The sequence below is a fragment of the Cydia amplana genome, chromosome 25 (assembly GCF_948474715.1).
Source record: "Cydia amplana chromosome 25, ilCydAmpl1.1, whole genome shotgun sequence".
Classification (NCBI taxonomy): Eukaryota; Metazoa; Arthropoda; class Insecta; order Lepidoptera; family Tortricidae; genus Cydia; species Cydia amplana.
This window is the reverse complement of record NC_086093.1, coordinates 2,259,613-2,284,606: the sequence shown is the minus strand read 5'-3', so window position 1 is coordinate 2,284,606 and position 24,994 is coordinate 2,259,613. Positions and strand designations below refer to the sequence as shown.

The following is a 24,994-nucleotide window of genomic DNA, read 5'->3' as shown; positions in this document are numbered from 1 at the left end:
TGCAATGTTTTTAACTTTTTAATTTTTTGAATGACCATAAACTACGCACTTCGCGACCTATTTTTTAACCGGCAACGTCGACTTTGCCGTCCATTTTTGAGAAAAAATACTTTTTTTTTCATGGTTACCACTACATCCAAAACCTTTGTATGGTACATACTCTAAATAGTAAACATATGTACCTAGATTTCCTAAATATAAAACTTTTCGAAAAAAAATATTTTTTATTTTATTAACAATAGGTAAGCATTTGACCATCAATCTCACCTGATGGTAAGTGCCGATGCTGTCTAGGATGGAACATGCTTACCTAAAAGATGTCTATTCACTCTCGATTTAAAAAGATCTAAGTTATAGTGGATTGGGAATAGATTTGCAGGAAGTGAATTCCACTCCTTAGTCGTTCGCATGATAAAGCTGGATGCATAGCGTTTGGTACGAACCAGTGGCAGAGCAACGACGTAAGGAATTTTTTTTTTGCTCCAATGTATGTGGCGTCAGGCATATGTATACGTATACGTATTTTTAGTATTATTACCCGACGATACATAGAACATATCCATAACTCAGAAACAAATAATATTACCTGTGTGATGATGATAAACACACGAATAAATGCCCTGACCGGGATTCAAACCCGGGACCGGGTCGTCACTACCGACTAGACTAGGACAGCCATATTCGAACTTTAAGATACGTCAAATGTTAGATATCGAAACGATATGGATTGGATATGTCAGTGTCAAACAAGTATCAAAAGTGACGTTTCTTCAAACAAAAAAAAGTCACTTTTGACACTTGTTTGACACTGACATATCTTGGTGATGTCTAATAGATACCTATCTAGTTCAAAATCCGAATCGGGCCCTCCAGGCGGTTAACCTTTTTGACACCGTGTCAAACACAAAAGCTGTCACGCTGACGCCACACGTCACCGAAGTGTCAAAACTGAAATTGAACTTTATGCATACCTATGCACGTAAGTCTATGTTGATCTGTGATTTGTGACCGACTAATCGGTCTTTGGCGTTGAACCTACGGTGCGGATATATCGGTCATTGGCGTCCAAAAGGTTAAAAATTACAATCTTACACATCTTCGCTCAGCTCAATGACCCGACCCAAACCAATTCCAAATTCTGCGAGAACATTTCATATTTATTTTACAAGAGTGAGATTTTCATCGTCATGTAATCAGACAGTTCACTGAGCAGAATTTACTTTTTAAGATATTTTCTCGCTTTAAGCATAGAGAAATATAGTAAGACAAGAGTGCTCACTCCATACATCAGTTTTGGTACCAAAAAGACTATTATTTTATTATCGACATCTAGCATCGAGTAGCGGAATTATCAGTACTGCTACTTGACAATAGATGTAGCAGTACTGATAATTCCGCTACTCGATGCTATATGTCGACTATGAAAATAATAGTCTATTTTGGTAGGTACCGAAACTGATGTATAGAGTGAGTAATCTATGTATTTTTTTCTTTATGCTTTAAGCAATATTATTCGGTGTCACAGTTATAGTTTAATCTTGGAGTTGATGAAAATGCGAAATAATTATTAATCGTGTTTTTTTTCTACCGGTCCATGTCCATATCTTTAACCTTTAATGGTTTTACCTTTTTAGGTCGATTGTTCTGTCAACGATTGTTATGGCAGGAGGACCCGGGGTCGAATCCTGGTAAGGGCACTTACTTGTGTGTTTATCACAAATAGGTATTTGTTCCTAAGTTGTGGGTGTTTTCTAAGTAAGTATATAATAAAGAAAAAACTTACTTAAAAACACAAATCAAAAATATTTAACAAAATAATTTTATTTGTTCCCAAAGTTGTAAATAGGTATTTACTTTTATGGAATATGTACAATTTAATACAGCCTTACCCTTGGACAGTCGCCATTAGATATATCGGAGCGGCCAAGGTGCTCACAAATAGCTGAGCACGCCTCTATTGTCAAGGCGTTAGATTGCTTGTTCAGATATTGTGAACACCTTGGCCGCTCCGATATATCTGATGGCGACTGGGCACCGCTTCCCACTCTAATAATCTCCCCACTCGAACAGTCTTCAAACATTCGGGAGTAATTTTACTTTAATATAAATAAATACTATGCCAAGGCGCCGAAAATTTGCAAAAAAGGGCGCAATTCCGTTGAAGTTTTCCCCCTCTGAAAACGCAATACAATACGTATCCTTATTTGACAAAATTCATTCAAAACGGCCGTCTTGTCTAGCCTCTGCCATAATGAAGGTCGCAGGGACAACCCTAGAGGTTGTACACAAGCTTTTTTCTACACGTACTGTTGCAAATCCTTTAAAACTACCCTAGGGTTGGCACGACCGAAGATTTTTGTTTTTTGAAGTGTAAACTTCTTTAGCGGCGCTGTGCACTTTTTGTGCAATGTTAAACTCGCGACAGGTCACGTGACCGACAGATTGAACATTTGTAAGACGGACACGTGACCTGATCGAAAAACTGTTACAATGTCATTGAGTTTTCACTTCTGTCGGCACTCCCGGAGTGCAACCCATTGTTTTTTTTGTTTAGATTATATTGTTGAACTACGCATAATGACGGCAGTAATGCGGCGGCGAACGGCACTCATTTTTATCAAGGAACTTGACATAATCAAAAAATCGAAACTTTCGTCAATAACCTAACCTATACAAACCTATACAATAAATTACGTAGAAATATTTTCCATAAAATCAATATCCAGGTAAGAAAATGGGGACGGAGACCGAGGTGAGTTGTGACAGTGTCGATTTTAGCAGTTATTTTTGGACACTATTTCTATGTATTTTAAAACCCCTACAAAACTATAAAGAGTCGGTAATTTGATTGTGACGTCACATGCTAGTGTTTCAATTTATTATAAATTCCATAATAGCAAAATCGTTTTGACAGTTCGAAAAAAGAAACTGATTTGACTAGTAGTCAAATACTCTATTGCGAGCTAGTTATTATTAGTTCATAGATTCCAAAAAAATCGACGATGTCACATCTCTCCTCTGTCAGAACTCACCTCGGTCTACCTTACGTTTGTATGGAGAACTTATCATCCACTATCCATAGGTTTCGAGTTAAATAATATAGATGGCGCTGTTAATAGTAACTAAAGTGTAAGGCCTGAGTGGACGCTCGAGTTGGGCGTGTAGCGGGGCGGGGCGCGCGACGTGCATGTTAAACAAATGCAAACGTATAGGAGCGGCCTTAGTGCACGCTGCTCAAATCCCTTGGGAGCTCGACGCCACGCTGCACGCCCCGCCGAACGCTCCGCTTCGAGCGTGCACTCAGGCCTTAGTGTCACACTTACTTGGTAAAACAGCTGATATTCTGTGTCGGTGAGCCTGAGAGCCACTTCTTCTGGAAAGTGCAGCAGTTCCTTCAGGGACATCAACTCCTCGTAGCTGCAGTTTTCGGAGGCCGAGGAACCTGGAAGCCATCAGATGCTTAAGCACACTTTAACGGATCAGATACAAAAATGGTGAGAGCGAGTCAAGCGAGCGAATTTAACTATTTTTTTATTTTTTTCCCTGTACTTATTTGTAGTGTAAGATGATATTACTTGCCAAATTTCATAGTTCTAGGTCAAACGGGGTGTACCCTATCAATTTGGATTTCCTTGAGAGTGTCGAAATTTACGTTTTTTGTGGCATAAACAGCCGTATCTTTTTTTTACGTTAACTTTCAAGTTTGATTTTTTCACAGCTTCTAGAGACGTAGACTTGTTTCTACAGACAGACGGATGGACTGACGGACAGACGGACAAACGGACGGACGGACAACAAAGTGATCCTATAAGAGATACTAAGAGATAACTCATTAAGAGATACTCGTACTTAGTTATTCCCGTATTTTGTTTTGACATGAATTGATAAAATTGTTGACAGAAGATTTTTTTTAAGACATTTTTAATTTGTATCTAATAAATAATATCATGTTAATGTTAATGGCGATCATAATATAAATTCATGTAGATTAGTTTAGCATAATTTATAATGTAATTTCATATTATGAGAATAAATATCTAAATCTAAATCTAAGTGTTCCGTTTTTTGCTTTTGAGGTACGGAACCCATAAAAATACAAAAAGATGATGTTATAGGTATAGGGTGATTATTTATGAAATTCCCTTCCCACTTCGTAAATGCTTATATAGGCACTCCACGATAATGTCGCTTACATAACGCAATTATTCTAATACTTCTGAAAATGCTGAGAAAGCGTTATTGGGCCTGGTAATACATATTTCATAACTTGGCTAACAATTTAGCAGTATATACTACCAGCGTTATTTATAAACGTCTGCTGAGTTAATCAGCTGATTATCGTTGTTTGTCTCTCTCTATGGCATAACAACAGATAGGGACAAACGGCGATCATCAACTGATTAAGTTAGCAGCCGTTTATGAATAATGCCGCTAGTATATACTGCTAAATGATTAGCCAAGTTATGAATTATTACCAGACCCAATAACGCTTTACAGAGTTTACGGATTTGATATGGGCAGCTGCCATACAAGGCAAAAGCGTTACGTAAGCGACATTGTTGTGGAATTCCCAATATGCAGAGTCTGTGTAGTAAGCAAATTGCAAGTCAAAATTCCAAAGTAACATATTTCTAGACTTCCGCCCTAGTTCTAGAGTTTACGCTCGCATTTTAACGGGGTACGTTCAGAAGTGAGATTGAAAAGTTATGCTTCGTGGTGTAAATAGGGTTGCCAGATGGTCGGGATTTGGCGGGATTTTTAGCATGTGTTCCCGATTCCCGACAAAGTGAAAATTGTCCCGAAAAACAGCTTCACGTTAAATACCTAGTGAAAAATGAGAAAAAATTGTAAAATCGGTAAAAAGTAACATAAAATACATGTGGCAAGCGCAAGCTAAGAAATAAATTAGTTCCTTTTTTTTGATTATTGATACCTAATAAGTACCTATAAGTATGATAAATGATAATATAATAGGTAGGTAGATAATGAGAAGACATTTTTTTTGTTTGTTCAAGATCTCAAATAATTTATACTATTTTTATATAAAAACGTCTATGGGCAGAGCATCTGGACGTAGTGCCAATGATGCAAAATGTCGTTGTTTTTGATACAATTACTTTACCTAATTGGAATGCTTTTTTTCCCGACTTAAGTCCCAAAATCCCGAAAAATGGATATGAATTCCCGATAATAGCGCCTTTCGATCTGGCAACCCTAGGTGTAAACTTAGTTTTAGAGCGTACATGTTCGTCGGAATAATGCTCAAGATTGTAAACTTTACAGGCACAGGTGAATATAAATATACCGTTCTATGATTTTGTAAATTCTTGGAAACAACTTTTAGTTTGTCGCGACACTCGTGACATCTAGTGTCAAGTAGCGATACTGATAAATCCGCCATTTGACGCTAGATGTCTACTGCAAAATAAGCACTATTTTGCAATAAAGTTTAAATAAGTAAATATTTACCTTCATCATCTTTCTCAAAACCATGCCCCGCAGAGGCACCACTCGGCCCTGGCCTGGACCCGTCTCGCATTTCACAAGCACTATATCACTAATAAAACTATAACCCACTACACTACAGTACAAAACACTACACTCTTCATCAGCAACAGCGCCATCTATTGTCATCGGTATAAAACACTGTTAAACCCTTCGATAAACACACGACCTATATCTATGAGCACGTATTATTGTTATTATCGCCATCTATTGACGGGCAGCGGAACGTTTTCATGATTGCGCGCGCGATTTAAGGCAACGGCTTTTTGGCGGCATTTTGAAGGTTCACTCGTATTGTTTAATCTGAAACAAAGAGAAAATGTATGTTATTAATCTGTAAAATATAACAACGACTAACAACGTGGTTGTGGTATACGTTATAGCATAGGTTCGTTAATGATAATCTTAATACAAATAAAGGGGCCTTTAACCTTTTGGACGCCAATGACCGAGATATCCGCACCGTAGGTTCAACGCCAAAGACCGATTAATCGGTCACATATCACAGAGCAACATCGACCTACGTGCTACGTGCATATACATAAAGTTCAACTTCTGTTTTGACACTTTAATGTTGTGGCGTCTGACTGACAGCTTTTGTATTTGACACGGCGTGGAAAAGGTTAAAAACAATGCCTACGTATACTTGGGGATTTTGTTTTAATAAGAAATCCCTATAGAATAAAATTGTTATTATTAACATTATTTTATCATGCTCTTGTGTTTGCTAGCAAGAACAATTTTTTCTATAGGTACATCCTCAAAGTACTTATGTAGGTGGGCGTTTTTTTTTAAGTTGTCCCCTACACTTTTTTTTCAAATTTGGGATTTTTTATGTTATTTCTACTCAGAATCACGAGCTCTTTCTATCCTAATAGGAGAAAAAAAGTGTCCTAAGGTTTTTATTTCCATTCCGTCGCGAATTTTCATAGACTTTGTATGGCGGTCGCGGAATGGAAAGACCGAATAATATATGGAAATTTTGGGACACTTTTTTTCTCCTATTAGGATAGAAAGAGCTCGTGATTCTGAGTAGAAATAACATAAAAAATCCCAAATTTGAAAAAAAAGTGTAGAGGACAACTTAAAAAAAACGCCCATGTACGCGATAAAGTCAAAAACTACTTGAACGGATTTTCATGTGGTTTTCACTTATCAACAGAGTGATTCTTGAGGAAGGTTTAGATGTATAGCCCCCTCCAGACGATAATTGTGCGTGAATCGCGGGTGAAGCCGTCTCTAGTTTGAACTTTTCTTCATATTTAATTGTTTTTGTTATGTTTCGTGACTTTCGTGTCAACACTTCAAACTGATTTGTATGATTTTCAGTTCGTTTAAGCGTGACGTACCCTCTGATATTTCGCTTTCATAAAACTTTATTCATTAGGCAAATGTCCACAGTTTCAATGCGTTTTATTGTTAGGTTATTTTGGGAACGGCACACGACCAAAATATCATATTGTACAAAACAAATGTTACTAATATTTTATAATACCTATTCAAGAATTTTCTGAATAAATAATTGTGAAATTTATCCTTGTTGCTGTTAGTTTTAAACAATAGACAAATAAAACATTAATAATTAAAAAATCTTTATTACACGCACACCACACCCTTAATGTAATATTAACCTATTAGCGACCCGCCCCGGCTTTGCACGGGTTAACAAATTATAATAAACCTTCCTCTTAAATCACTCTATGTATTAAAAAAGCGGCCAAGTGCGAGTCGGACTCGCCCATGAAGGGTTCCGTATTTAGGGGATTTATGACGTATTAAAAAAAAACTACTTACTAGATCTCATTCAAACCAATTTTCGGTGGAAGTTTATATGGTAATGTACATCATATATTTTTTTAGTTTTATCATTCTCTTATTTTAGAAGTTACAGGGGGGGGGACACACATTTTACCACTTTGGAAGTGTCTCTCGCGCAAACTATTCAGTTTAGAAAAGAATGATATTAGAAACCTCAATATAATTTTTGAAGACCTATCCATAGATACCCCACACGTATGGGTTTGAAGAAAAAAAATTTTTTGAGTTTCAGTTCTAAGTATGGGGAACCCCCAAAATTTATTGTTTTTTTCTATTTTTGTGTGAAAATCTTATTGCGGTTCACAGAATACATCTACTTACCAAGTTTCAACAGTATAGTTCTTATAGTTTCGGAAAAAAGTGGCTGTGACATACGGACGGACAGACAGACGGACAGACGGACAGACAGACAGACATGACGAATCCATAAGGGTTCCGTTTTTTGCCATTTGGCTACGGAACCCTAAAAACCGCATCAAAATCCGTTACGTAGTTTTAAAGAGCTAAGCATACATAGGGACAGACAGACAGCGGGAAGCGACTTTGTTTTATACTATGTAGTGATATAACATATGTACCTACCTACATTCCATAGCCCATCGCTTTTACCCAATTGCCTAGTACATTTTCACGGGTTTAACGGGTTGTATAGTCGCCATCAGATATATCGGAGCGGCTAAGGCGCTCACAAATATCTGAACACGCCTCTATTGTCACTTGTCAGGGCGGTAGAGTACGTGTTCAGATATTGTGAACACCTTGACCGCTCCGATATATCTGATGGCGACTGTACTTGTACGGACCCGATGCCGCGGGATGAGCTTAGTTGATTAAGACCTTAATAATTAACTCCACAAGTACTTCGCGAAGGCAACAAGAAACTAGTATATTTAATAAAGAGCCAACTGCGTAGAATGTACATAATACCATCCCTACCGCGCAACTACAATGCCCTACTTTACCTAAACAGCTCGTGCAAAATGCAACCTTATTCATAGCATCATACAGTTGAAAGTTGTTCGTGTGGATTTGTAAGAAAGAGGCATTAAAGTAGGACATATCTCGCGTGGTCATAAAAAGTTTGTTATTTGTGTTTTACTACGAGTACCTTGGACTTACATTTTGAGGGGATTATTAAGTTTTGCTTTATGGTAGGCTAGAATTACCTGACCAATATGAAACACGCACATCGCCATAGAATAAGTAATAGTATTATCATACAGAACGGACACGCACCGCCCCGCCCCGACTCGGATTACCTCGCCCCGCGACTGGCCGCGACATGAATCTGACGGACTTCTGGCATGCTCTCAGTAGAGCGACTTACGCACACATACACAACGCGTGTACAGACGTGCAGCGCACACATATAAACGCAAATCATTTTTGATGTATGGCGTGTCCGCCCTGTGACATCGCCATTGCTAGTAGCTCGGTACTACCATAGAGAAATATAAGTAAAGAAAGAGTGGTAACTCCATACATCAGTTTTCTTGCCAAAACGCGAGTTGTTACTGTTAAAACTCTAATGCTTAACAGTTTTCGGCAAATATTATGCTCGACTTGGCGGGGGCACTGCCGTGCCCCCAGATAACCGGATTAACCGGAACTCTATTTTCAACTCCTTCTACTTCTAATATTAGTTGTAAATTGTTTTAGTAACTAACTAGTACATTTTTCGTCAGTAGCGAAACTTGTGACATCTGCTGTCAAGTAGTGATACTGATAGTTCCACTACTTGACGTTAGATGTCGACTACGAAAAAACTCGCGTTTTGGCAAGAAAACTGATGTATGGAGTTACCACGTCTTCTTTATTTATATTTATGTACCACTACTTACAGGGCTAGCGTGTCTCATTTGAAATGTGCAGTTTTTGGGCAGTTGTGTAAATGTCTGCGACAACACTACTGTGTTGTGCGCTGTCGGCATTTACGTAAAAATCAAAGGCGTCGGTCGAATCCACTGTTACTTTTTACACTGTGACTGTAGTATCAATCATTTGATAATTTGGCTGGTATATGTTGGACGCGCGCCAACTTTCAGCTCTTAATGTATTCGACTGTACCAGAGATCAGTTAATAAGAAAGACACATCATCTAACTTTTATGCTACGGAACCCCTAGTGTGAACCCCATTCGATAGCGTGACGAGCGTTCGCGTTTGCGTTATGTCTATTTTTGTATGGGATTTTGAATAGCGCGCCAAGTGGGTCTTTTAGGAAACTCAAAATGCCATACATAATGAAACTTAACGCAAACGCTGATTTAAAGTTTCACGATTTTTACACAATATTAAATTATACAACGGGACTTAATCGCGTATCTAAATTTTTAAGATTTACCTCCGACGTTTCGAGGACGGCGTTGTCCCCGTGGTCTCAGAGAAGACTGGCTTAAGTTGACATCAGCATCTTCTAACCGCGCGAGTTAACGCAAACGCGTACGTCACGTCACGCTATCGAATGAAATTTATACTAGGGGTACTGTACACAGTCAAATTAGATGCTCTACTGAGAGCATGTCAGGATTCCGTCAGAAACTCAATGACGCGTGTACAGACGTGTCGCGCACACATATAAACGCAAATCATTTTTGATGTATGGCGTGTCCGCCCTGTGCTTAAGTAAAACGTGTGTTTACATACACGTTTACCAAGTGTTCTATGCTTAAGTGAATGAATATCATGATACGTTTATCTATCTATCTTTTTACCTGTCTCTGACTATACTGACATCTGCTGTGTAATGATAGATTTCTTTTTTGTGGCATTTTCCGCCGGAACTTCGAGTAGTTTGTTTAGGTCGAAGGTTTTGGCGAGCCACTTTGAAAGTGTAAGTCATGGGTCCGAATAATCGATTATACAGTAGGTATGTAAATCCAATACGGGCAATAGGTAAATTAAACCAGATATAGAATTTACCCGTCTAATAATTAATTACGAAGTTTTTTTAAGTTACACTTAATTATGACCCCGTATTTTTTTTAAATAATTGTTTTTATAAACCCCGACGATAGTTCGTTTTTTTAGCATTAGAAAGAAGGTACGTTTTCTTGACATGTATTTTAATTGAAAAACGCTTTATGAAAATCAGTAACTATTGTTTATGAAAGCTGAAGAATATTAAATGATCGTATTAGATTAATAATTGTTAAGTACATATTTGCCGTGACTTATTTTTAAGATGTGTTTTTCAATTAAAAGACACATGAAGATTGTTTACCTTTTTTCTAATGCAAAAAAAAAATTAACTATAAGTTACTATATTCATATTTATTGTAATGTTATAGCGGCAACAGAAATACATTATCTGTCAAAATTTCAACTGTCTAGCTATCACGGTTCATGAGATACAGCCTGGTGACAGACAGGTTAGGAGGCCTAAATTGCTCAATCCGATCTATTTTAACTAGATTTTGTTATACTTAAAATAAACACCATTCCTATTCTGTACAGTACATATTACCACTATTCTGGGCTTGTATTCAAACGCGACCCGCATTCGCTCGCTCGATTTGCTTAACATACATACGTACTTACATACATACAGACATATATCACACATGTGACGTAAAGGGGTAGAGATCCTGTAAATCAAGAGCGAAGCCGTTTTGGTTATAGTGATGGGACAGGAGTCGATAAAATTATCGATATAAAACTTATTTACCCTGATTTAGGTAGTATTTCATCCTAAACAGATACTCTTACATAAAGATATCACTATACATACTCGTAGTTTAAAACAAAGTCGCTTCCCGCTGCTTGTCTGTCCCTTTGTATGCTTAGATCTTTAAAACTACGCAACGGATTTTGATGCGGTTTTTTTTAATAGATAGAGTGATTCAAGAGGAAGGTTTATGTATAATTTGTTAACCCGTGCAAAGCTGGGGCGGGTCGCTAGTATATACATACATTTTGATCACTCTTCTTGGCTGGCGTCCATTAGACTCGCCGAGTCGAGTCGATTGGCGTATCCGCAGAAACTCGCCTGACGAGCAATACGCGCGGAGATTCGAATCGGCGCGTCACGGCTATTCGTCAATGGACGCAGTTGCATAGAAAATATAGGAGGCGAATTATCGCGATTCGATTCGATTCGCCTCGGCGAGTCTAACGCCAGCCTTAAAAACTCCAGGCGAACTTACTCATATTTGAACTGAAAATTATTAATACTTATTATTATTTCTGATACTAATGACTCAAATATAATTATACAAGCGACGCAATTTGTAAAGTTAGTTATAGTTGGAACAAAGTTGGTCCGATTTATCCGAACGCTAAGCCGCCTTACACTAATTACTCTGGATACCACCTGGGATTCGTGTCCCGGGATACTTTAGTTATTCCATTAATAACTTTTACTAAAGTTAAAACTATGCCTAGCCACCCTAAGAACAAATTAAATTACTTTCTATGTAAATATTATAATTTGAGTTTTTGAAGTGAAAACTTCTTTAGCGGCGCTGGGCACTTTTTGAGGTGGGGAAAAATGATAAACTCGAGACAGCGTAGGGCGACCACGTGACCGTAATTCCCGTAAGGTGGCCACTCATAATTGAAATTGCATTTAAATCAATAAAGAAAAACTCAATGTTATTTGACATTTATGTTGCGGACTCCTTTTCAAGACTCTTTACCTATGTTCAAATAATTTGACGTTGTCATGGCAGTATGTAAATAAACATGTCAATGAAAAAGTGTGATCTTATTTAAGAATGGTAATAATATATAATAAATAAATAGAATACCTCCGCTAAACGTATGTATCGTGTTACCGGGCGTCGGTAACATAGTGAGGTGAGTTTTGACTTCTATCGGCAGTCTCGGAGTGCAACCGCTGTTGTTTTTTTTTACACCACCCACCGTTTGGGCCACCAAGTCCAGGGACCCGTTTCTCAAAAGCTTGTAACTTGTAATACAAGCGGATGTCACTTATTGACAGCTTTTGTTAGTGTGTTTTGTTGCCGAGCGGTTCAGGCATTTGTCACGTAAACAAAGGACGCTGGTTCGATTCTGGCCATGGGCACTGGAAGTCTTGGTCATTTTTACCTTTGTACAGTCAGCAGCAGAAGTTGCTATGCGGGCGAGGTGTTCAAAATTACCTTGATGCGCTCTTATTCACTTAACAATAAAGTCGCCTCAAGATCATTTTGAACACCTGGCCCGCTTAGCAACTTCTGCTGCTGACTGTATATGATGTTTGTTTCGTTTATGCCTAGCCAAGCCACACTGGTAATAATAATAATAGTAAACATCAATCGAAATTTAAGAGGTATAAACGTAGTCCCCATTTTCCTCTCTGGATATTGATTTTATGGAAAATATTTTTACATATTTAATTTGATGTAAATAATAAAACCACTATCAAACGAAGGATTCGTTTTATTTTTCCGATTTTTTTGATTATTACAAGAATAAAAAGCGATAACAAATTCAATACAATTTGTAAAATGTATTCATATAATACCTAATAAAAATGATTTTTACAAAAGAACCAGATCATTATATCAAAATGTAGAAACATACCTACATAATTACTACATCCAAACTATCGATATATCCATAATTGTTGCGGTAGGTATAATCCCATCCTTACCTAATGCGCGCAGTAAAAGTACACATCTATCAACTTTGGGTGCGTTCAATAGACTTTCTTTATACTTCTCTCTGATTTCATCTTAGTTCCTGGATTCGTTTTATAAGTAGGGTATTTGACATTTTTTAGGGTTCCGTACCTCAAAAGGAAAAAAAAACGGAACCCTTATATTATAACTAAATAACATGATTCAAATATCATCCTGACGTCAGTAGGTTCGAATGGCCCTGAAAATCTCTAAGAAATCAATTGTTACAGAAACATTGCCTTTAAAGTGTCTTTTTCGGTTTTAATTCCTTAAGAGCGTATGTCCAAGAGAAGTCGATATATTTAAGACTTTTCGGAGTCAAGTAAAATACAGTCGACCGAGTGATAAATTGGTATGTCAGGGAACTGACGTGGAGTGTACGTAGTGATGGACAGTCCCGGGAATATTGGGGAACGTTGAACTTTCGTAAAATTCGGAATTTTGATGATATAGCACCACTAGTGAAGCTTTTAATACAAAAGCCGGCCAAGTGCGAGTCGCACCATCAACAAAAAATAGAGCAAAACAAGAAAAAAAACAAGCAAAAAAACGGTCACCCATCCAAGTACTGACCCCGTCCGACGTTGCTTAACTTCGGTCAAAAATCACGTTTGTTGTATGGGAGCCCCACTTAAATATTTATATTATTCTGTTTTTAGTATTTGTTGTTATAGCGGCAACAGAAATACATCATCTGTGAAAATTTCAACTGTCTAGCTATCACGGTTCGTGAGATACAGCGTGACAGACGGAGGGACGGACGGACAGCGGAGTCTTAGTAATAGGGTCCCGTTTTTACCCTTGGGGTACGGAACCCTAAAAATAAGGATTAAACTCAAATGGCGTTCTAACAGTTATAATCTTCTGCCGAAAGATGGCAGTAAATTTACTGTGGCTACATAATTTACTTTGACAATCCGGTTATTTCAAATTCTCTTTTCACACCTCCTATTCAGAAAAGAGCTTTTTCTTCCCTGCTAGGAGGGATCAAAGTGGCACTTTTCTGTTCAAGCACACTATTTTTTCATTCTTTTGCACATAATTTTTTTAGCTTAAATAATCTGCTTAAGCATCAGATTGTGTCAACACTAAGATTTTTTTATTTTCCTCATGGTTGATGTGAAAAGCGGTATGTGTCACACGGTATCAAAATTATTTCGTCTTGGGCGTTAACACTTGAATCCCTCATTACGCTCAGGATTCTACTTTGGAATCCCTCACTACGTTCGGGATTCTATTGTAGAATCCATCGCTTCATTCAGGATTCAATGTACGCCCTTGACGGAAATATATCATTTTGATCCCTTGTAACACAAACTACTATTGCCTCTACCAACTAACAATAAGCAGAACTTTACCTGAATTCGGCGAATTTCCATCATCTCAAGTCGCTTCGAATTTGAGTATATTGAAATCCCAATGCGAAATCGAAATATATGACATATTGTATAAAACAAAGTCGGTTCCCGCTGTCTGTCCATATGTATGCTTAGATCTTAAAAACTACGCAACTGATTTTGATGCGGTTTTTTAATAGATAGAGTGATTCAAGAGGAAGTATATGTATAATTTGTTAACCCGTGCGAAGCCGGGGCGGGTCGCTAGTATTGTATAAAACAAATTCGCTTCCCGCTCTCTGTCCCTATGTGTGCTTAGATCTTTAAAACTACGCAACGGATTTTGATGCAGTTTTTTTAATAGATAGAGTGATTCAAGGTCAGATGGCAGTCGCTTTCATAAAAACTAGTGCCCACGCCAATTACTGGGATTAGTTGCCAAGCGGACCCCAGGCTCCCATGTAGGGTTGCCAGATCGAAAGGCGCTATTATCGGGAAAAAGTATGAACTTTTCGAGATTTTGGGACTTAAGTCGGAAAAAAAACATTCAAATTAAAGTAATTGTATTAAAAACAACTATATTTTACATTATTGGCATTAATACCTCAGCTGCTCTGCCCAATCTCTCTGCGCGCGCGCTGAAGTGCTCGACGCGGGTCGCTTCGCTCGCTCGCTCGACGACAGTTCGGAACTTTAAATTATTGTTTTATAACGTGAAGCTGTTTATCGGGACTTTTTCCACTTTGTCGGGAATCGGGAACACATGCTAAAAATCGGGAGAATCCCGCCAAATCCCGACCATCTGGCAACCCTACTCCCATGAGTCGTGGCAAAATGCCGGGACAACGCGAGGAAGAAGAAGAAGAAGAGTGATTCAAGAGGAAGCTGTATGTATAATTTGTTAACCCGTGCGAAGCTCAGGCGGGTCGCTAGTAATACATAAAACGAATTTTCCGGGAATGTATTTATTATTTTATTTATTTTCCGGGAATTTCCCGGGACGGGAACCAAAGGCACAACACTAGCTACCGCAAAAGTTAAATTGCAATAGTGAAGTGAGAGAGTTGATATCATTTTCACCACAGTTTTCGGAAACTTTTCAGGGATTCAATTATAAATGATGTGAGTTGGACATTTTGTTTGCGTTATATTTTGATTTATTTCACCCCTAAATTGGTTAACTTCTTCAATTCATCATCATCATCTTACAGCCATATTCGAACTTTAAGATACGTCAAATATTAGATATCGAAACGATATGGATTGGATATGTCACTCGGCGCGATTCGGGAAATGATTTAGAGATTCACTAGATAAGAAATAGTAAAGATATGTGACGCTCGACGGCATAAGGTACCATGGCCCCGGCTGAATATTGGAGCGGCGTTAATAATAGCGTAAGCGCCAGCCGCCATAAGGTACCTTTTGCCGTGGAACGTCACATATCTTTACTATTTCATATCTAGTGAATCTCTAATTCATTTTCCGAATCGCGCCGAGTGTCAAAAGTGACGTTTTTGTTCGAAGAAGCGTCACTTTTGACACCTGTTTGACACTGACATATCCAATCCATATCGTTTCGATATCTAATATTTGACGTACCTATCTTAAAGTTCGAATATGGCTGTTAATCGCAGAGTCCCGCATGTATATAGATCACTCAGGGAGCCAAGGGTTCTGCTCGGGAGCCTAAACCCAAGAATTGGCACAGGCATTCGTTCTTACAAATAATAGGCCTATGGATCTTCTAAAATGCTAGGGTTCCTATGATATCTAATATTGCGTTACAATAATATGTAAACGACACTATAATTCAGTGCATATTAGTTACTCAGATTTAATTTTGGAGGAAAAAAGTTACCACTACGTTTTTGAGGTTATAAAATTTCCAATTTAATAAAAACGGGGTTGTGATAAATAATAGTACTAGGTACAGAAGACTCACTCTCTAACAAAACGCGTCTGTTACGATCAGCACAGATATGGCCATTGGCCGCTAGGTGGCGACAGCGCCACGCGCGGCTTATGGCTTTCCCCAAAATTGGGGCCGAACGGATGTACTTTAGCTACCTGTAGCAAAGCGACGAAATCGCGGAGTGAGATACGCCTGACGGGGTGTAAATAATAATGTCCTTCATCTGTCACAAAGGTCAAAGGTTTAAAGCTCTTAAACATGAAATATAACAACGGTAAGTTAATTCAAAATTAAGCCCGGCTTAAAATAAACAAATGGAACGCTGAGCCCTCAAAAATAAACAATCTGTTATAAGCCTGAATCCCTCAGACTTGAATTATAGAACAGCGCTGATGGTCGGACTTTTGCTTTTGATGTAATTATAAATATCCGGGAGACCGAGTTTTGCTCTGAAAACATATAAAGACTCAAAAATGCGCATTTTCCCAGAGATAAGACCTAGCTAGATCGATTTTTCGCCCCCTAAAACCGCCATATAGTAAATTTCAACGAAATCGTTAGAGTAGTCTAGAATCACGCTTGAAGAGAAAACCGCATGGATCTATAAGTAGTTTTTGAGTTAATCGATATTAAACTTTCGTGAGTTGCAGTCGCCGCGAGCACTCGAGCCTGAGGAAGGACCCCCGAAGGGCCCGAAACATGTCGCCAATGGCGACTAAAAATTCAAGTGAGTGAAACCGTTGTCCTATAAACAGTTTTTGAGTTTATCGCGAACATACATAATACAGACAGACAGACGAGGCAGGGGACTTTGTTTTGTAATGTGTTGTGATACGTCGGCGGCTGATCATAATTATCTTGAAATATGAAAATCATTGAGAACGTTAACCTTTTTAAACATGTACCTACATGCACAGCGTGGGTGTAACGTGGGTAGATGAATTAGCGAAAGTGCCTAATATATGTAAACTCAGGATCAATAAAAATGGATTCAAATGGAAATGTGGAAAAGGCATATCAAATCTATTGCAGGGAAGAGCGTCAGAGGGCAACAACTATCGTATTTTTATACGATCGATGTACGAACCACTATCAGTTTCACTAGACTTATTCGAAAACGATACATATACTTACATACTACCTAGGTACTTAATGGCGCAGCGACCCAAAATGAGTGTTGGCCTCCGACACGCCAATTGTCTCGATCCTGTACCATCTCCCGCCAGTTACCGGCATGGAGATCGCGCAAGTCCGCTTCGACCGCATCGCCCCAGCTATACCTGGGATGTCCGGCTGGCCTCTGCCCTACCGAGCGTCCCAGGTATGCCCTTTTAGCGCCGCGATCCTCCTCCATTCTCAGAACGTGGCCAAGCCAGCGAAGACGGTGAGCCTTTTGTCTCGCCTAATATACCTAATATTGGGTACAACCACAAGATCTTCAATCTCAATATTTCTGCGGTAATCACGGTTCATGTCCCAGTCGATATTATAAGTCTATACGAAAGCATTTTTGACGAAGCTGAAACGAAGACGCTCTCAATTGAATTTATTGCTGGGTTTTCCTAAAGGTAAACAAAATGTTCCCCAGTTACACATACAGAGCCAATAGACAATAATTTACACAATCGTAAACAATTTGCACTCAGTAAATACTTCAAATCTAAGTCCGTAAGCCAATTTGGCATGATCGAATCCAATTGATTTAATTTCAGTCGAGCCATTTTGGCAAAAAGAAATCTCGATATTGGAGTAATCCGATTTCTTTTGAGATGAACACTCGGCACGTAGGTATAAGTACATTAGTAGCTTGAACGTCTATTTAAGGTACAGTGGGTTCTGTGGGTTTAATCAGCAGAGGGCCTACCGCGATCCACGTTCGACGTGTTGCCTCTCTGTCGCTCTTGTAAATTCGTACGTAAGAGTGACAGGGAGGTCACACGTAGAACGTGGTTCGCGGTAGGCCCTCAGAATACGATTGTGAAACATACTAACATTCAGCTAATTTTACGGTTAAACTCATGTCATGTGTTTTAGTTACCTACTCGCGCTCGCGCGACATGTTACAGAGAGCCTAGGTTTTACTTTACTAGTTTAACATTCCGTATTGTAACCGTATTATAATCGTATTATAATTTTCGTGTACCTAGGTCTCCAAACTTTTTTACCTGGGGGCCATATTAAATTTAAAAAAAATTAAAATTCATTTATTTCAAGCTATTTGGCTCATATTTTTACATTATTTCCTTGGAGGATACAACTAAACGGAGTAGCCATTAACAGGCTTTCCCCTCTGTCGAAAATAGGCGGCCAACGGTCATACACAATGTATGGACTGACGTTTATCTGACATGGCTATTTTTACGTTACGCATACATTTGACGTTCCCCTCCCCCGCAAAAATCGGCAGACGGTTTTGTACAGAAAATTACAGACATGGCGTCTCCGTTTGATTATATCCTCCAAGATTATTTCATATATATTGCACCTCCACAAACTTTCACGCGGGCCACCATCGGTTTTTTTTTTGCGCCGGAAAATCGGCTATCGTAAGGCGAAGGCCTACCGTTGACCACAGTGGGCTTCCGCGTTAGCTGTCCGCGGGCCGGGGTTTGGAGACCCCTGGTGTAGGTAAGGGGGGGCCGCCCCTGCTGTACCTGCCTACGCCCATTTATGTAGATTGGCTAACATTGCAATATTGTGGTACCATCGAGTTGATATGGAGACCGAAGGTGGCCATAACACTGTCATAAACCAACGCAACCTCATTGTGTTTGGGTTTGTTAGAATCGTCTACGTATTAGTTGACTGTTGAAAGAAAAGTAACACTAAAAGGTTGTACCAAAAATAAAATTTTGTACAAAAAAACATCTGTAGGTATATAGTAAATAGGTATGTTTGCAACTGCCGTAATAGCGTGCTCGTTTTCAAAATATATGACCTCTTTTAGTTTTCTCAGCTACCTAAAACGTTCGACCTTCTGCGATTTGCCTATAAAGTACCTTAATCATAGATTAACTAATATAACAGTTATGCAAGTACTTTAAAATAACAATCATAGAGGAATATAACTAAAGAAAGAGTAGTAACTCCAAATATCAGTTTTCTTACCAAAACGCGAGTTATTTCGTAGTCGACATCTAACGTCAAGTAGTAGAACTATAGTACCCTTTACTTGACACTAGATATCACGAGTGTCGCTACTGACGAAAAATGTACTACTAAAACAATATACAACTAATATAACGACCGGTCTGCCCTAGTGGGTAGTGACATTGATGCCTGCTAAGCCGATGGTGCTGGGTTCGAATCCCGGTAAGGGTATTTATGATGAGCATAGATATTTGTTCTTGAGTCTTGGGTGTTTTCTAAGTGTTCATGTATTTGTATATTATATACATATATCGTTGTCTGAGTACCCGCAACACAAGCCTTCTTGAGCTTACCGTGGGGCTTAGTCAATTTGTGTAAAAAAATCCTATAATATTTATTTATTTAATATTTATTTATATCTAAAAAACTTTGTAGATTTCGGTGCACATAGCAAATCAAAAACTGTGTTGTATTGTAAGAGTGGCGTATCTGTTTCTAGTATATAATCTGTTAGGCCCTAAGCCTAACATTACTCAGCCACCGACGGGTCGGCAGTTATTCATCTGGTTTGGGTTAAACAGCCTAAACTGCTGCTATTATCATTGCTTAACCAAGACAGTTCTGTGGTCGCGGTAACCAGTGTGAAGGCACAGAATAAATAAGTACTAGATATACCCAAAGGTTGTCTGGAAGAGATCACTTTTTAGCGATAAAACCGCCTGTTGTTTAACTCTGCTTTTACCCTTTGGGTACGGAACCCTATTACTAAGACTCCACTGTCCGCCTGTCTGTCCGTCACCAGGCTGTATCTCATGAACCGTGATAGCTAGACAGTTTACATTTTCATGATGTATTTCTGTTGCCGCTATTACAAAAAATAGGTACTAAAAAGTACGGAACCCTCAGTGGGCGAGTTCGACTCGCATTGTCCGTTTTTTTTATATCAGGTGGTAAAATATATATTTTTATTCATTGAGACCTTGACCGGTGTCAATGTCAGAACTAGTGAAACGAAGTGACGAACAATATTATTATTGGTAATATTACGTTGCCTACCCGCGAGGCTACCACGAGTTGGCATTTGACATTTACTTTAACAACTGCGTGAACTCGATCACATTCTCTCTCTATTGCACCAATACCAATATTACCAATACATCAGTGCGAGCGAGATGGACTGCGATCGAGATTACGTAGTCGCTAACGTAAACATCAAGTGTAGAGTGGCAGCGGTAAGAGCGTGCGACTTTCAATCCGGTGGTCGTGGGTTCGAACCCCGGCTGGTACCTACCAATGAGTTTTTATGAACTTGTGTACGAAATATCATTTGATTTTAACCAGTCGCTTTTCGGTGAAGGAAAACTTCGTGAGGAAACCGGACTAATTCCAATGAGGTCTTGTTTACCCTCTGGGTTGGAAGGTCAGATGGCAGTTAGTTTCGTAAAAACTAGTGACTACGCCAATTCTTGGAATTAGTTGTCAGTTGTAGGGTTGAACGTTCAGATGGCAGTCGCTTTCGTAAAAACTAGTGCCTATGCCAATTCTTGGGATTAGATGCCAAGCGGACCGCAGGCTCCCAATGAGCCTATACTAATACCTTCTTAAATAGTGGTGAATTTTGTACGTTTGTATTTTCCAAAAACTTTTAAGTCGTAAAGTATTGGTTTTCCCGCATTTTCGTTAGTAATTTGGTTCAGAAACGCGTCACTTTTCGGGATTGCCATAAAAACAAACCTAACCTATCTACCTATAGGATAGCCTTACGAAAATCCTGCAAAGTTAACGGTTACAGTTTTATGACTAATGATAATATGACAAAGTAAGTAAGTTATATTTAATACAAACAATACATTATGACTTAAAATTTTATGGGAAACAAAGGGACCCTGTATTTTCTTTTGTGCAATAAAGATTAAAATAAATACATAATTTTAAGGCAGTGTAAGCACACCAAAAGTGATTACTAAAGGCACTCGGTCATGTTCTGACAGACGGTCAAATTTACAGACACGGATATGACAGCTGGCTCTTGATTGCTACACTAAATATAGACATTAAAGAGAAATATAAGTAAAGAAAGAGTGGTCACTCCATACCAGGGATGTTGCGAATATTCGCATCCGCATCCGCATCCGCGGAACATCCGCATCTGCATCCGCATCCGCATAAAATCGATGCGGAGCTCATGCGGATGCGGATGTCGACCAATTCGGTAACAGGAACGTCTTAGCGGCGGTGTAAGGCTAGGTAATTTCGTCATTATATAATAATGAAATCGTCTAGATCCCGAAAAGTCGACCAAGTTACTGTTTATTAAATAAAACGCACCTATATTCTTGCTCAAATACTAAACGTTTCGTTTTTTTTTAATATAAATTACTAAAAATGAAATATTTGACGTTTTATAAGTACCAAATCTTGACATCCGCATCCGCATCCGCGGCTTTAAATATCCGCATCCGCATCCGCATCCGCGGATGTCAAAAAATCTGCATCCGCAACATCCCTGATCCATACATCAATTTTCTTAACGAAACGCGAGTTATTTCGTAGTCGACATCTAACGTCAAGGTAGTGGAACTATCAGTAGGTACCTACGAAGTATCGAACCCCTTGAAGCTGTCCCTTGAAGCTGTGACAGGCGTGTCTCACTCCGCGATTTCGTCGCTTTGCTACAGATAGCTAAAAGTACATCCGTTCGGCCCCAATTTTGGGAAAAGCCATAAGCCGCACGTGGCGCTGTCGCCACCTAGCGGCCATACCTGTGCTGATCGTAACAGACGCGTTTTGTTAGAGAGTGAGTCTTAACGTAAAAACTTGTCAAATCTAAAGCTGCGAGCTAAAAGTGTGTTTATACTAAATCAGATATAATACCTAATATACATTCTGTTATTTCGGCCGTTCTAAGTCAAAAGGTCGTAACCCAGAGATTGGCAATTTGCGGAATAGGACGGATCACCCTAATTACCAAGTCTGTTGTTGGGGATGGTAATTACATTAAAATATCAATTTCAAGTTCACCCCGAATTTAGCGCTGTTAAAGTTTAATTTAAATATTTTACGTCACCCTAGGCCCGTAAGTGGGATTTTCTTCCCGCGCGAGAAGAAAATCTCACTTCCTGGCCAAGGCAAGACGTAAAACTTTAGACAAACCACGGGCGGTAATTCGTAAAGCCCCAGATCGCATATTTATGGCACAAACATCACCTGGCGATCTGGAGCATTTACGAATTCACCTCCCTAAGGTATGTAATGTACTAAGTATATTAAGTTTCCCCGGCTCGTATAGTCACCTGCAATATTATGTTACACAACGAATGCCGCAAAAATAACTGACACGATCTTATTTGTAGAGCCATAAGGCCCATAAGAGTGTCACATATTTTTGCGGCCTTCATTGGTCTGGCCTAGGGGGTAGTGACACTAGTGGCCTGTGAAGCCGATAGTCCTGAGTTCGAATCCCGGTAATTGCATTTATATTTGTGTGAAGAGCACAGATATTTTGTTCCTGAGTCATGGGTGGTTTTTTTTTCTTTATTGGAGAAACAACATAAGTAAGTACAGTAAAAGTTAAGATAAGATATACACATATAATACAGTTCAGAAGATGTGCACCTATTTACCTCCTAAAACGCTATGTATTTAAGTATTTTAGATTTAGTTTTTAAGTTTTGTAGGTTAGTTATTTTATTATGTTTTTTTTCCTAGTTATGTATATTATATATTTAAGTATTTATATATTTTATACAACGTTGTTTGAGCACCCACAACTACATATAAGTACCTTTCTTTTCATCTTCAAATCCTTATTTAATAGAAAAACCTTCCTTTCAAATTTGCGGCGAGACTTACCTGAAAAGAAAGAAAAATATTTGTGAGTGAGCATTACGTTTGGGTACAAAAATACACGGTGAAATTTAATAGGTTATAAAGAGATGAAAAATATTAATATCCAACCTAAATGAAATTCAATACGCGAGATCTCATACAACTTATTTCACTATCTAATTAATTAAAAGAAAATGATATAGTTAAAATTAATAACCATTGTATAGGTAATATTAGGTACATGGACACCCTACTATTATTGAAGGGAGGTGTACGTCAAAGTGCCATTGCTTAATATGAATTTGACAATGACAAATTGACAGCTTTAAGATGTTAGTCATCTGTTACTTATAGAGTTTTTATACTCTTTAGATTAAACCATTGACAGGGTGACGATAAATTACGATAGAGAATTTTCTCATGAAAGTTTCTACATAGAAAGTTCCAGTTCAGGTTAAGGATTATTACTCAACTGTTGACGAATGTTCAGTTTCATTAGTGTTTAGTTCAAATGTCATAGAAATCGAAACTAGCTGTCAGAGGGTTTGGCAACGCTCAGAAAAAAAATACCGAGACCGAGACTATTTCTTGAGAACTTTGCAATTTTTAGGGTTCCGTACCCAAAGGGTAAAAACGGGACCCTATTACTAAAACTCCGCTGCCCGTCTGTCTGTCTGTCCGTCTGTCCATCTGTCTGTCTGTCACCAGGCTGTATATCATGTAGGCAGTTGAAATTTACACAGATGATGTATTTCTGTTGCCGCTATAACAACAAATACTAAAAACGGACTAAAATAAAAATAAATAGGTAATGGTACGGAACCCTTCGTGCGCGAGTCCGACTCGCACTTGGTCGGTTTTTTATAATTATCTTTGGCATATTATTATCGCTAGAGATCGCTTTTTAGCGTTAAGACCGCCTTTTGTTTACCTCTGCTTGTGTTTCTGTTTTATTGAAGTGAAAACTTCTTTAGCGGCGCTGTGCACTTTTTGAGGTGGGGAATTTTTTTTAAACTCGAGACAGCGTAAGACGATCACGTGACCGTAAGATTTAGATGGCCACTAATTTAGATGGCATTTAAATCAATAAAGAAAAACTCAATGACATTACATGAAAAACTGTTACATGTAATGTCATTGCGTTTTTCTTTATTGATTTAAATGCCATCTAGTGAGTATCGCTCTAACTGGTATTAATATAACTCGAGTACTAACAGTGATATGCTTAGGGTAATTATCGCTTACGCTAGATGGGGTTAACCTCAATTATACATAGTGCATTTTGCACTAGTCATTGAGTTTTCACTTCTGCCGGCACTCCCTGAGTGCAACCCGTTGTTTTTTTGTATTGTTTTCTTTTATTGAGGTGTGAAATAAAGAGTACTTGTATTGTATTTGTATTGTATTATTACAAAAGGTACAGCATACTTATACGCTTACACCAAAAACTGTATTAGCCCAACACTACTCCACACGTTCCAAATAAGTGTAAACGGTGCCCTAGTTCCCGAGGGTCACGGCAACCTTGAACGACAAGTGTACTCATCACGTACAGTCCAAAACCAACCTTAAAACATACCATTAAAGCTCAGAATCCAACTTTACAATTTCAAAACGTATCGCTAGTCTGAGGATTCGTCAGCGTAAAAAGAACTTTATATGCTAATGTTTAGAGTGTTAAATTCAATCTCAATGTTGAGATAAGTGACTCAGGTTTAAAAGCAGTTGTTAGGGTTGTTCGTGTTTTGGGTGTTTACAATTTTGCGCCGCACATATTTAATCCCCGACGCAAAAACGAGGAGTGTTATTTGAAATTATGTTCGACACAAATTTAAATAAATACATACAAAAAAATACGGCTGAATTGATAACCTTCTT

The 24,994-nt window shown here is 38.5% G+C and overlaps 1 protein-coding gene across 1 annotated transcript in view; it reads right to left on the bottom strand.

Annotated features, from left to right (window-relative positions):
- The window catches only part of LOC134659546 (1-phosphatidylinositol 4,5-bisphosphate phosphodiesterase epsilon-1-like), a 165,464-nt gene extending 159,661 nt beyond the window's left edge, over positions 1–5,803 (bottom strand). Inside the window, exons 1-2 of the mRNA XM_063515212.1 lie at positions 5,470–5,803; positions 3,324–3,442 (exon numbers count right to left, since the gene is read on the bottom strand). Coding sequence (XP_063371282.1) covers positions 3,324–3,442; positions 5,470–5,539 — 189 coding nt within the window. The 5' untranslated portion in view covers positions 5,540–5,803. The remainder of the gene's footprint in view (positions 1–3,323; positions 3,443–5,469) is intronic.
- Between the last annotated feature and the right edge of the window lie 19,191 nt (positions 5,804–24,994).